Consider the following 13,453-nt stretch of genomic DNA (forward strand, 5'->3'; position numbering starts at 1 on the left):
TCGAACTGACTGATTTGCTCCAAGTGTAGATGGAAATACAGTGAGCGGCCTCTACCACCAGTAAGTGCTTCATAACCCACCCCCGGCCAAACGCTGCAGCCATGTGGAAACTCAAACGTAAGTTGTTCTTCATTTCATTGCGGTCTTTACGAGTTGTTGATTGAGAATCCCCCGCCCCGAAATAGTTTGACAGAGCAGACAAGGAGAAATCTTTTTCCCACCTGGAAAAGGATCGAGGGTTTGGTTTGGGGAGAATGAACTTGAAGGTAAGGAAGAGGCTGGTGTGGATTTGGAATGCACTGTCTGGGTAGGGTGAACAGAGGGTAAAATCAGGACGGATGTTTCCAATGACTGGGGAGACCATTACCAAAGGGTCACTGTCTAAGGAGGTCATTTAGGAGCTGAGATGAGGAGAAACGTCTTCAACCAGACAGTGGGCGAAAGTGAGGATTGCAGATGCTGGAGGTCAGAGTTGAGATGAGAGGGGCAGGTCAGCTAGCATCTGAGGAGCAGGAAAATGGACATTTCAGGCAAATGTCCTTCATCAGGAATGAGGCAGGAAGACTCCAGGGTGGACAGGTAAACGGAAGGAGGTTGGGGCTGGGGAGAAGGTAGCACAGTGTACAAAAGGTGGATGAAAGTGGAGATGATAGTGATAGGTCAGCGAGGAGGGTGAGTGGATAGGTGGGAAGGAAGATTGGCAGGTAGGATAGATGTGAGGATGGTGCTAACCTGGCAGGTTGGAACTGGGTTAAGGTTGTGGGAGGGGAAATGAGGAAACTGGTGAAGTCCACATTGATGCCCTGGGGTTGAAGTGTTCACCCAGATAGTGGTGAGCCTGTGGATTTCTCTGCCACAGAAACCAGTTGATGCCAAAAGATTCTTTCTGAGATCTAAAAGGATCAAAGGTTATGGGGAGAAAGTGGGGACTGAGTTGAAGCCATGATCATACTGAATGTGGAACAGGCATCAAGGGCTTAGTGACCTACTCCTGCTCCTATTTTCTATGAAAGTGTGGAGAAGGTAAATTTAATTGAGGCATTCAAGAGTACATAGGAACTTATTTAAATAGAAATAATTGTACGGGGAAATAGCAGGAAATTGGCACCAGGTCAAAATGTTTGGGGAACTACAGTGGGCCAAGTAGCCTCCTGAACAATATACAGGTTTTGTGACGTTAGCTAACCAGTAGCTACTTATTCATAGGGATAATGAGAGTACTGGTTGAAAAAGACTGGGTCAGTTTAATTCACGTTTTACTGGTGACACAAAGTGAGGATAATGGAGTTAAATAATCCTGGCTATTGATCTATTAAGTCAGCTATAGCAGGCATAGGCATTTCCCATTTTTATTATGACCAATCCATTGATTTATAGAGTTAGACAGCATGGAAACAAACCCTTTGGTCTAACTTATCCATGCCAACCAAGTTTCCCAAACTAAATTGATTTGTTTGCCTGTACTTGGCTCATATCCTTCTAATTCTTTCCTATTCACATACCTATCCAAACGTCTCTTGAATGTTGTAACTATACCTGCATCTATCACTTCCTCCAGCAGTTCTTCTCACATATGAACAACCTCTGTGTGAAAACATTGTTCCTCAAGTCCCTTTTAAATCTTTTTCCTCTTACTTTAAAATTGTGCCCTCTTGGTTTGAACTCCTCAATCCTAGGGAAAGGACCTTTGCTAGTCAGCCTATCTATATCTGTCATGACTTTATAAACCTCTATAAAGTCACCCCTCAGCTTCTATGCTTCAGTGAAAAAAATTCCCAGCTTATTCAGCATGTAATAACTTATAACTCAAACCTTCCAATCACAGTAACATCCTGTAAATCTTTTCTGAATCCGCTCCATTTTAATTATAATAGCAGGGCGACTAGAAATGTACACAATACACCAAAATTGGTCTCAAAAATATACAGTACAACTGCAACATGACGTCTCAAATCCTAAACCTCAATGGTCTGAGCAATGACGTCAAGTGTTCCAAATGCCTTCTTTACCACTCTGTCTACCTGTGATGCAATTTTCAATGAATTATGTACCTGAACCTCCAGGTCTTTCTGCTCTACAACACACCCAGGGCCTTATCATTTTCTATGTAAGTCCTGCCCTTGTTCTACTTACCAAAATGCAAAATTTGTTGTTACTGAATTTTCTTTATGTCTTTGTTTTGCTGAAGAGCTGACTATTTTGTTGACTTCATATTCTTATGTCACTTTTCTGCACATGTCACATCTTGTCCCATGTTGTTTCTAACAGCCCCACTGGAAATGCCGCTCAGTCTCAAGTACAAGCACATTTTGGAGGTTTGTATTCTGGAATAAAAAAAACATTTAAACTGTCATAACATTGCAGACGTGAAAGCAGTGTGCATCAGAAATGTATATGTATTTGGCCACTAGCAATAAACAGTAGCATAATTAGTTGAGCTTTTTTTTTTGCTTTTTTTTCCTGTTAGGATTGCTGGCAATTATAGCCCATTTCTAATTGTTCTTACACTGAGTGGCTTGCTCAGCCATTTCAAAAGTAAATCACATTGTGTGGATCTGGAGTCACATATAAGGCAGACAAAGGAAGGATGGTAGATTTCCTTCGTTAAATGGTATCAATGAATGAGATACAATATTTAACAACAAAAAAATGATAGTCATGGTCACTATTATTGAGACTAACTTTGATTCCAGATTTTTTTAAACACCTTGAATGTAAATTCAATCTATAGTGATGAGATTTGAACCTATGCTCTCTTGAGTATGGGCCTACAGGTTACTAGTTCAGTGACATTAACATTACACTATATTTCCCCGTAACACTACATAATTTATTTTGCATTTTAAATCTTTACATTGTGAGCATAGTTTATTTGTTATTCGATGCTACCTGCAATAAGGTATCTTTTGAATCTTCAGTAGAAAGTCCCACGCTGAGCTTTGCACAATAAGAAAGTGATCCGTTATATAATGGGCCAGTAATTTCCTGAGCCGTTTCCTGATGCCATAAAGCCTCTGGGTTTAAAGTATAATTCAAAACTAGTGGAAAATATATAAAACAATATTAATTAAAATGACATATAATTTGTTATAGACAACAAATCCTTACGAAACTCCTCATATTGAGATGTTTCATTGCTATTTTCATGACTTTGTGTTTGCACACTAAACTATGGATGTTGGAAATTTGAAATTTAAAAATTGTGAAATGTTGGATCTGACAGTACCTGTGACAAGAGAAACCGTCATCAATATTTTGAGTTAAATCTCTTCTGAGGGTACTGAGGGAGGTAGAAATGTGATGAGTTTTATGTAGTTGACAGGGGGAAAGGTGGGACAACAAATGGGGTGCTCTGGGATGAATTAAATGACAAAGATGTCATGGTATAAAATGCAAAAAGACTGATGTTGCAGTTAAGAAAAATAAAGCATTTATCCAGACCAATTGTAAATGGCAAACCAGAATAAGACCTTACATGGCAAAAACATAATCAAAATGGGAGAGAAAATTTGTGGTCTGAGATTGTTGAATCCAGCAGGATGTACCATGCTCAACCTGATGATTAGAGTTTCACTGAAACACTGCAGCAGGCCATGAACAGTACCGAGAGCATGAGAGTAAGACAATGAATTTAAATGGAAAGCTACTGGATGCTCAGGGTCATGCTTTGGGACTGAGCGACAGGTTTCTCAAAGCAATCATCATCCAGTCTGAATTTGTTTCCCCAAATGTAGAGGAGATTACATTATCAACAATAAATACAATGTGATCAATGGAAAGAAATACATTACTTTACCTGGAAGAATTTGTTTAGGCACTGAACAATGTGGAGACAGGAGCTAAAAGGGCAAATACTACATTGTCTGCAATTGCACTGGCAAGGACAGATGCCATAAGAAAGGGACAGAGGGCTGTGGTGATTGAGGCGTGGGCCAAGGACATGAGATATATCGGACATGGAGAAAGAATGTGAAATGGTTGGTGTGGGAAGAGGTGATGGATTTCAGGATTTAAGTTTCTGACATTCATCACATTCCCGATGAAGGGCTTATGCCCTAAACATCAATTCTCCTGCTCCTCGGATGCTGCCTGACCTGCTGAGCTTTTCTAGCACCACACTCTCGACATTCATCATTACAACTATACCAATGCCCCAGCGAAATGGAGATGTGTTATCCAACCTGCCAACCTTTATCCTATTACCATTGCCACTTCAGGCCCATCTCCCCAGTACAAAAACATGGTTTTTTTTAAAAAACATGGGTGTGGAACTGGGAAATTCATGATACCAATAGTCATTTCCTCATGAACATCTGTTGTGGGGGCCAGGAGTTTCCATTTGTGTTTTACCACCTAATTGCAGTTGGAGGCATGCTCAATGACCGCTGACTTTGCACACCACCCCCCGCCCCCAAACAAGAAAGCTTGCTGGATCAGCTTGCTAAGTTTTTTGCAGTGAATCACAGGCCTTGATGTTGAAGTCCCACGCCAAAAGAAGCTGCTGGCCATCAGAAGTAGTTAGCTTCTGGGTCCTAAATATTGCAGTTGGAGACTTAGACTTAAAGGTAACTAACAGTGATGAATTAAATCTTTTTGTTTGGGTCTTGCAGGGTTAGGTTTGCAAAGCTTGTTGTGGGGTTGGGAGTTGTCAGACACGAGGTCTGGTGGTGTCTTTTTGAGACCCACCCTTGATCTCCATCCCTGTTTATTGATTGGCTCCAGATTGGGGCAAGTGAGGCCTTGCCCCAAGCCTGAAGGCAGTCCAAATTGGGAAAACAGCCACTTTTTTCATTTGTTTGGGGAGGTGGATAAATTGGGCCGCAGGCTGTTAAGTTTTTAGCTGTTACATAAGGCCTTCAGTGATGGAGAATTGAGAAGATCCCCAATGATCATTGTTTGATTGTTGAGGAGGCAAAGGAACAGGCAAATTCCAAATGATCTAATTGTCCTTGCCACTTCCTGGATCCCTCCAGAGATGGGAAATCTGTGCCCGTAGAATCTAAACCAAACAAAATGACTTACATCAAATAATTAAGTGAAAGTTACAAGGTATAAAGCAGTAAATGATAGACTGTACAATTCTTTCATGCTCACATAATAAAGGCACCAATTACTTTTTTTAACTAAATATAGCCTTTAGGACAAGATTTTCTCGCATTAGCTTCATTCTGTTTTTTGTTGCAGATAGGAATCCAGGAACTTATCTACTGCTGACTAACAGCTGAAACTGGTACACTCTTGTAAAACTGGTTCATCACAGAAATATAATAACAATCCCATTGAATTATATATAAAAACAAAAAGTAGCTGACATTTGAGACTGGTAACTGAGGTAGATCGGCAGCCACCCACATATGGCCATATGACTCTTGACAAAATCAGAATTGTGAACAAACTTTTGATTATGCTGTAGTTCAAACAATTAACCACTTAAACACATTCATTTGACTTCTTGAGCAATTAAAGCTTTGCAAAACTTGCCGCAGCTGATTTGCTTGGTCCCATTTGATTACTTAATAGGATAAGAACCCTTGATGCAGGATGTGGTACATTAGCATGGATAGAGGATTGGTTAATGCGTAAGGACAGTGAATTTGGGGGGGGGGGGGGGAGGAGAGAGCATTTTCAGATGCAATCTATAACTAGTGGAGCACCAAAGTGTAGTCACTACAATTATTTGCAACATATATTAATGACTTTGAAGAGGAAAATGTTACTAAGTTTGTAGATGACACAAAAATAAATAAGTGATGGAAGGCAGGTAGTGGGAATAACACCAAGTGTCTGCAGAGCAATATAGGTAGCTTAAGTAAGTGGAAGAAAATATAATCTGGGAAAATATGAGTTTATGCACTTTGACAGGAAGAATAGAGAATCTGAATATTGTTTAAATGGAGAAAAGCTGCAGAACGCTATAGAACAGAGAGATTGGGGAGTCTTCATGCATAAAGCACAAACAGCTATCAGCCAAGTTCTGTGGTCAGGGAAGTCAAATTAAATGTTGGCCTTTATTTCAAAGGGAATGCATTATTTAACGAGGGAGGTATTGCTAAAACTATACAAAGCATGACTCAGAACATGCTGAACAGTTTGAGCCCCTTGACTAATATAAGATTCAATAGCCAGAGACTTTTCCCCAGGGCAGGATTGACTGGTACGAGAAATCATAGTTTGAAGATATTAGGAGGAAGGTATAAAGGAGACATCAGAAGTAGGTTCTTTACGCAGAGAGTGGTGAATGCATGGAATGCGTTGCCAGCTGAGATGGTGGAAGTGAAGTCATTGGGGACATTTAAGTGACTGCTGGACATGCACATGGATAGCAGTGAGATGAGGGGTGCATAGGTTAAGTTACTATATTTAACATTAGGATTAAGTCTCGGTACAATATTGTGGGCCAAAGGGCCTGTTCTGAGTTGTACTTTTCTATTTACTGGCATTGGACTTTGGAAACAGTCCAGAGAAAGTTCATGAGGCTGATCCTGAGTACTGTGAGTACTGTCTTATGAGGAGAGGTCGAGTAGATTGGGCCTGTATTTATTGGACTGTAGAAGTATGAAAAGCAACCTTATTGAAATACACAAGATTCTCAGGAAAGTTGACAAGATGGATGCTGAAAGGTTGTTTCCTCATAAAGGAGAGTATTGGACCAAAAAGCATTATCTCAGAATAAGTGATCGCACATTTAAGGCAGAGATGAGGAGGGACTTCTTTCACAGAAAGTAGTGAATCTGTGGAATTCTTTACAAGAGGACTATTTAGACCGGATCATTAAATATATTTAAGGCTGAGTTAGATTTTTAATCAGTAAGGGCAACAGAGATATGGAAGAAGGTAGGAAAGAGGAGTTCAGGATTATTAGACCAGCCATGATTTCTTTGAATGGTGAAGTAGAATCAATGGGCTGAATGGCCTTCTTCTGCACCTACATATTATGTTCTTTGCAAATGACTTCTGTGCAAGAAAGATTTCTTGTAATGATAGGTTTTAAACACATTGCAGTGTTATTATCAAAACAAAATACAGGTAAAAGCTCATCACAAACAATCATCCACTTTTATTATAACCACATGCTGTTAAATATGTGCTGTCTGACATTCATTGTGTGTCATATTGCATTCCTCATCTAGTTTATTTTTGATTGCGATCTCACAGTGTAGGTTATCTCAGTAGTTTGGATCTAATGATTTTACAAAGCAATGATGTACAAGTGAGCAGTACAGTTATGTACAGTTGTGCACAGACTTAATTTCCACTTCATGTTTCTTATTTCAAATTAAAGGAATTGTGATTTAAATCCATCAAAGTGATGCTGACACAATTGTTTATAATTTTAGCAATTAATGCCAAGTGATCCTACAATTTCACTTAATCTTAAAAAATTGTCGGCTGAAGAAGAATTTCCAAACTTGGCCAGAAATCAGACTTACATGGCAAAGGTTCTTACAATTCAAATGTACAAGAGGCTGAGGGCCAGAGCAACTCAAAGTGGCTTCACACTGGATGATATCATCCAACCTGGTGTTGATAAATCTGGTAAGTCTCAGTTTAATTTAAAAAATACTCCTTTAGTTTTCATTTAAAAGCTAATAATGTTACATTTTACAGCAACATAAATTAAAACATTTGTAAATGATACCATTATGCTACTGTAAATGATACAGCATTAAAATGCTGTATGAAATAGGAGCCATCCATCTTTTCATTAACTTGGGGCATTTCAGTTTTGCAAAGTTTTGGTTGACTTATTCCTGGGAATTTGTTAAGATGACATTTGATCATATGATATTTTGTCTATTGTTTACAACTGTTCTATTTTCCCTGGTTGGGTGTTTTACAGTCATCAAGCCCTGATTGACATTTTGTTTTACAGTGAGATAAATCATGGAATTTATAAAGAAAGAAACTAAAAGAAGAGAAAGATTTAAGGATGCGTAATACTTAAATAAAAATGATTTACATGATGCTTCTACAGCATTGGCCTCGATGGGAAATGCCAAAATAAAACCATTGATTCAATCAAATTCATTGAGCAAAGTGAATTCTAACCAATATGTTCATAAATTTTACAATTTGTAGCAATGTATAACAAATTATAAATCAAACAAAAATGACACCTCATTGAATTCAGTAACTCCAATACCTCAGCGCAAAAGCACAATTTCAAGAAGCTAAAGCTCAGTCCCCAGGAAGCTCTGAAGTTGCCCAGCTTTCATCATGAAACAACGTACTGTATACTGTATAACAATGCCACAGGCCGACTGCAATCTCCTTCCCTTCCCCTACATTTATCTTTACCCTCTGTCTTGAAAGATGAAAGTAAAGAGTTTTCACACCTTTAAATGTCACTGATAGGTGCTGTTATGTAATGTAAATCTGGATTTAATGCAGTTATTCAATGGATAAAGTACCATAATTTAAGAAAAATTAATTGAAATGTTCTGTTACTTTTTGCTGTCAATTCTCTACGATGGCTGATTTAAAACACGTGGAGGAGCTGGTGTTGGACTTGGGTGAACAAAGTTAAAAGAGGATACCTGGTTTTCACACTTGAAAAAAATTAACTATTTACTTTTAAAAAAACCCTGAAAGAACTGCAGATGTTGTAAATCAGAAACAAAAACAGTTAAATTGCTGGGATACCTGAGTTTCCTCAGTTCTGAGGAAGGGTCACCGAACCTGAAATGTTAACTCTGATTTCTCTTCACAGATGCTGCCAGAGCTGCTGAGCTTTTCCAACAATTTCTGGTTTTTGTTTCTAACTATCTACTTCCTTACATTGATTGACAGCTAATCTGATTTGAAATTGAAACACGTTATCTGCTTTTTGTCCTTGCTGGACAGCAGCCTGTTGTTTGTACATTAGTGGCCATTATCAATGTTTGGCTAAACTTCAAATGCTAATGAGTGTCAGCATAGTAGTGAATTCTCAGCATTCACCTGAGAATGACTGAATGTTTCAAACTTTTGTACTTAAAGCTGTGAACATCTAAATTCTGGTGTATAATACCTTCAAGTAGAATGTACCATTAGTTCCAGTTTATAAACTAAAGTCACAAGTGAGTTAAAAAGATTTTTAGGTCATAGAGACAGAAATTCTGGTGAGAATTTGTATTTTATTTAATTTCTCAAGATTCCATTGGTAATAAGATAAGCAGCCCCGCTTTGTGGACATGTGAATTTTGTTATTTTTGTAATCCTTGATTTTTTTCTGTTCCTGATTAAATGTGTAGTGACATATATGAATATACACATACATTATATACATTATATTTCCTACTGACTATTAGAGAAAAAGCAGCAATGAGTGGGTGAAGTGATTTGACTTGGCCCTATGATTCACACTGCCATCAGAATGTCATACCCGAGTGCTGTGCAGTGAAGTCTCTGATGATATCCTGCAGGTTGTCAGGAACATCCTTTTTGAAGGTTGACTCATCAGCAATCCTTCAATGTTTCAGATTGCCCATAGATTTGAAACATTACCTGAAATGCTTGAGTATCCTGTTGACAGCATTCAAACATTGCCCTCTGCAAATCTTACAGTTTTTCTCAATAGATCACTGAGCAATGATTAGATTAGTTTACTTACAGTGTAGAAACAGGCCCTTCAGCCCAACAAGTCCACACCAACCCACTGAAGAGTAACCCACCCAGACCCATTCCTCTACATTTACCTCTTCACCTAACACTATGGGCAATTTAGCATGGCCAGTTCACCTAACCTAACCTGCACATTTTTGGACTGTGGGAGGAAACCAGAAAACCCAGAGGAAACTCCTGCAGACAGGGGGAGAATGTGCAAACTCCACACAGACAGTTGCATGAGGCGGGAATTGAACCGGGGTCTCTAGCACTGTGATGCAGCAGTGCTAACCACTGTGCCACCGTGCCGCCCTGAGAATGGACACATGAACTGCCCATTGTACATGTCCCAGCATTAGCAGGCAATGTACACCCTTGAAAAGCTGATTGATAGACTTAACCTTTCCCTCCAGAGCTGTATTGAATCATCTCTGATTCACACTATCACTGTCAAGATGGGTGTAAGTGTGGGATATGTATGCTGGCCAGGCCCCAGCATACTCTCTGAACATTGGATTTCAGCTCAGTGCTATGGGGTTTGGTTAGCTCAGTTAGCTGGACAACTGGTTTGCAATGCAGATGATAGCAGGATTAATTTCCTACACGGGATGAGATTACCATGAAGGCCTCTCCTTCTAAACATCTCTTCTTGCCTGAGGTGTGGTGATCATCAGGATAAACCACTACCAGTTGTCTCTCTCCAATGAGAGAACAGTCCTATAGTTTGGTAGGCCTAAGGTGACTTCACTTTACGTGTCCACATTGAAGTGCAAGACCTTGCTTGCAATCATCAACATGGCAGCTCAAGGATCTGTGAGGTCTGAGGCTACCTGTGGTCAAGGAGCTGGTTGACTGAAAGAGATGAGCAATGCTCTGTCATGACAACTTTATGCATCCTTAGAATGTCTGAAAGGCAGCTCATCTCTCACATGGCTATGATTTCATTTGGCTCGACAGTGAAAATAGTACTAAAGTTTAAGAATGCAAGTAAGGATATTTTTACAAAAGTAAGATTATATACAATTATGTGTCACCAATGTGCCCTCAGAACATTATTTTTCTTCTCTTCCTCCCACTATGTCTAGGTTCAGTCCTGGTTTCCACAGTGGGGTTTTGGTGAGAGTCTGCTCTATCATTGACCCTGTTGGCTGATCATCCCTTTTTTTTGGGGGGCGGGGGGGGGGTACTTGGGCCGAATTCTGCTGAGAAGATCCCAAATACAGGTTCACTTTTTTGAGCTTGAACCTCTGCTAGCTTTGGCATCATAGGCAATGGGGTTGGTGAATTGGGTGGTAGGGGTCATTAGGAGGGGCTGGGCTCCTCAGGACAGTCCTGAGAAGAAGCTTCTGAGTAGCCTGTGTATGTAGTTCCTCCTCTGTCAGGGGGCCTGCTAGCGCCATCTTGTCTCCCTGAGAGGAAGGGGCGCTTAAAGTGAAGTCGATGTCTCCCATCCCACTTTACCTTATAGCTATTGAGGTCCGAGCACATATCTGACAGAGACTGTGTACTGGACCTGTCTTTTCAGGGCAGTGGCTAAAGTCTCCATGGAGACAGTCAAGTGCATGCAAGCTACAGCCAGCATGGCACTGATAATGTTTATGGACTCCTCCATTCTTTAATCCAGTTCACCGACTGCCTCAGACTAACTTGCCTACTGTTCCTATGCCTATTTGAGCATTTTGACGGCCATTAATAGCTGACACCATGGAATCCTCTTCTGCCTGGGGCTGCACAGGTACTTGGTCTCTAGCAGTCCCAGGAATGGCGGAGATCTGGGAAGTTCTTTCCTTGACCAGATGCAGAGACATGTCAGTGATGTGCTCCTTGGGTTGTGCTCCTGAGTTTAATCTATCTTCAAACTCACCAAGGCAAATGTTTCTGAGACCCAGACGTGCGAGTGAAAACCTTGCCATTGCACCCTGTGATAGTTGGGAATTTCCTCAGAGGTGGAAGTCAGGCCGAGGGCTGCCAGCGCTGGACCTTCCAGCGTGGAGGTTTGCTGGGTGCTGCTACTGCCTGCGTAAGAGACGGATTTAGTGGTGCAAGAGTTTGCAAAGATTCAGAATGAGTTAGTGTGGTGTGCCAGCACAGCACTGTGAAGCTCATGGGTTGGTTTTCCGTGGAATTCACCTGGACCCCACCTGAGCAACCCTCCGTTGAATTAAAAGGAGTGAGGAAACTGATGTTCACCAGCAACACCACCCCAAGGCCGGCTTGGCTGAGGTGTAAGCTGACCTCTCCTGCAATGAGCCAAACAGAGTTCTTGTGTCTCAGTGAGATGCATGTACAATTTCAGAGTTAGTTACTTGTGAGTGTGAGGTGGCAGAGAAGGATCGTGGCACTTAACCTTCTAGAGCACAAAAGATCATTTATTTTCTTCCTATGCTGCTGTGCTTTCTGTCTAACCTGGGACACAGCACTGACTTGGACCATTAGCTATGTCGACGCTGACTGTGTCTGGTAACATGGCTTCCTTTGGTGATCTGAAGTGTAAAGGATGGTCCTATTCTTCCCCAGCATTTCCAGGTCCCTTGCCTAAAGTGGAAAGCTAACACACTTTTCTGGACCTTTTCCTCAGAGATAATGATACAGGGCCACAGTCTGCAGCCTAGTTCCTGACTTGCAGAATTTGAAGAACCAACAGGGCTTTAAATATGGCATCCTTGCTGTCTGCACTGGAAGGTGCTGGCAGTGGGAGCATTTAAGTCTCTCTTGCCATTTGATTCGACAGGAAGGCTGTTGGATAGCCCAGTGACAACCAGTGAGGTGACCAGCAGAAGCATTGCATGCAAAGATTCACTCAGCAATGGAACAAATGAGCCAAGTAGCACAAGTCTCACACAATAAAGCTTGATAACTGAAAATGAGACAATTCAACCCAATGTTACTCATTTAAAACATTGGTATGGAATCACGGATATAATTGGCACTACTTTATTTGTTTGCTTGCCCATATAGAATATTCTTCCACTAGAACTGTGGGTTGTGTGGCTGGAGATGCAGAATCATATACTGTGTTCATGGAGTTCTTTGATCCTCTTATTGAACTTTATCATCGTGATTATCAACTAAACAGAATGCACAGGAGCAACTTGAATCCAGAAAACCTAAAGGTAGCTTTATAAAGTTTGTTTTGTAATTTCTACATATTACATTTGGAAAAAATAATATATCGAACAAGACCATTTCGGCCTGTTCCAACAGGCCTGTTCCAGAAACAAGTTTGCAAAGTTACTTATTAATGTTTCCAACTTGCCTTTCAGTTTTGGGTGTAGCCACACGTAAACACTTCAAACTCAGAAAAGCAATAAAGCAAAGCTTACCAATTCATATCAACACGTGTCTATATAATCCAAATTTAGCAAATGTTGTCTATAGATCATGTGCTTCCTGGCATAGCCAACCTCACTATACCACTACACACCCTCCACTCTCACCACACCCTGCCAGACGTGAGTGGCAAAAAGACCAATGTCTCCTGATGTACTTTGGCTATGTTTTTCCTTATGGTCTTTAATCCATTCAAAATCAGACAGTTATATGTTTTTGTGAAAAAAAGGATAAGCGCTGTTTTAACTGCAAATCTCTGGAAGTTTCACTGGAAGTCTCCTCCACATATTTTGAGACTGTGTTAAAATAAACTTTTTACTGATTTCTAGTCTTACAAAATCATGAAATAAACTTGGAAAAGACAGGCTACTTCATTATCCCACTGTACATTGGTTGCAAAGTTTTCATTTTCAAATCCCCCCCCATCACTTTGCAACCTTCCTCCAGGCACACTTTCCCCTCCTCCTTTGTCTTCCAGCTTTGATAAACAGCACAGTCCCCTCTTCCACCCATTCCACTATTGAAGGGAAACCCTTAA

The 13,453-nt window shown here is 40.5% G+C and overlaps 1 protein-coding gene across 1 annotated transcript in view; it reads left to right on the plus strand.

The window, feature by feature from the left end:
- LOC132819738 (creatine kinase M-type-like) overlaps nucleotides 1-13,453 on the plus strand; it is a 27,297-nt gene continuing 13,844 nt past the window's right edge. The window contains exons 1-4 of the mRNA XM_060831442.1: nucleotides 1-117; nucleotides 2,269-2,315; nucleotides 7,338-7,536; nucleotides 12,544-12,698. Coding sequence (XP_060687425.1) covers nucleotides 102-117; nucleotides 2,269-2,315; nucleotides 7,338-7,536; nucleotides 12,544-12,698 — 417 coding nt within the window. The 5' untranslated portion in view covers nucleotides 1-101. The remainder of the gene's footprint in view (nucleotides 118-2,268; nucleotides 2,316-7,337; nucleotides 7,537-12,543; nucleotides 12,699-13,453) is intronic.

Source organism: Hemiscyllium ocellatum, chromosome 10 (genome assembly GCF_020745735.1).
Source record: "Hemiscyllium ocellatum isolate sHemOce1 chromosome 10, sHemOce1.pat.X.cur, whole genome shotgun sequence".
NCBI classification, from domain to species: Eukaryota; Metazoa; Chordata; class Chondrichthyes; order Orectolobiformes; family Hemiscylliidae; genus Hemiscyllium; species Hemiscyllium ocellatum.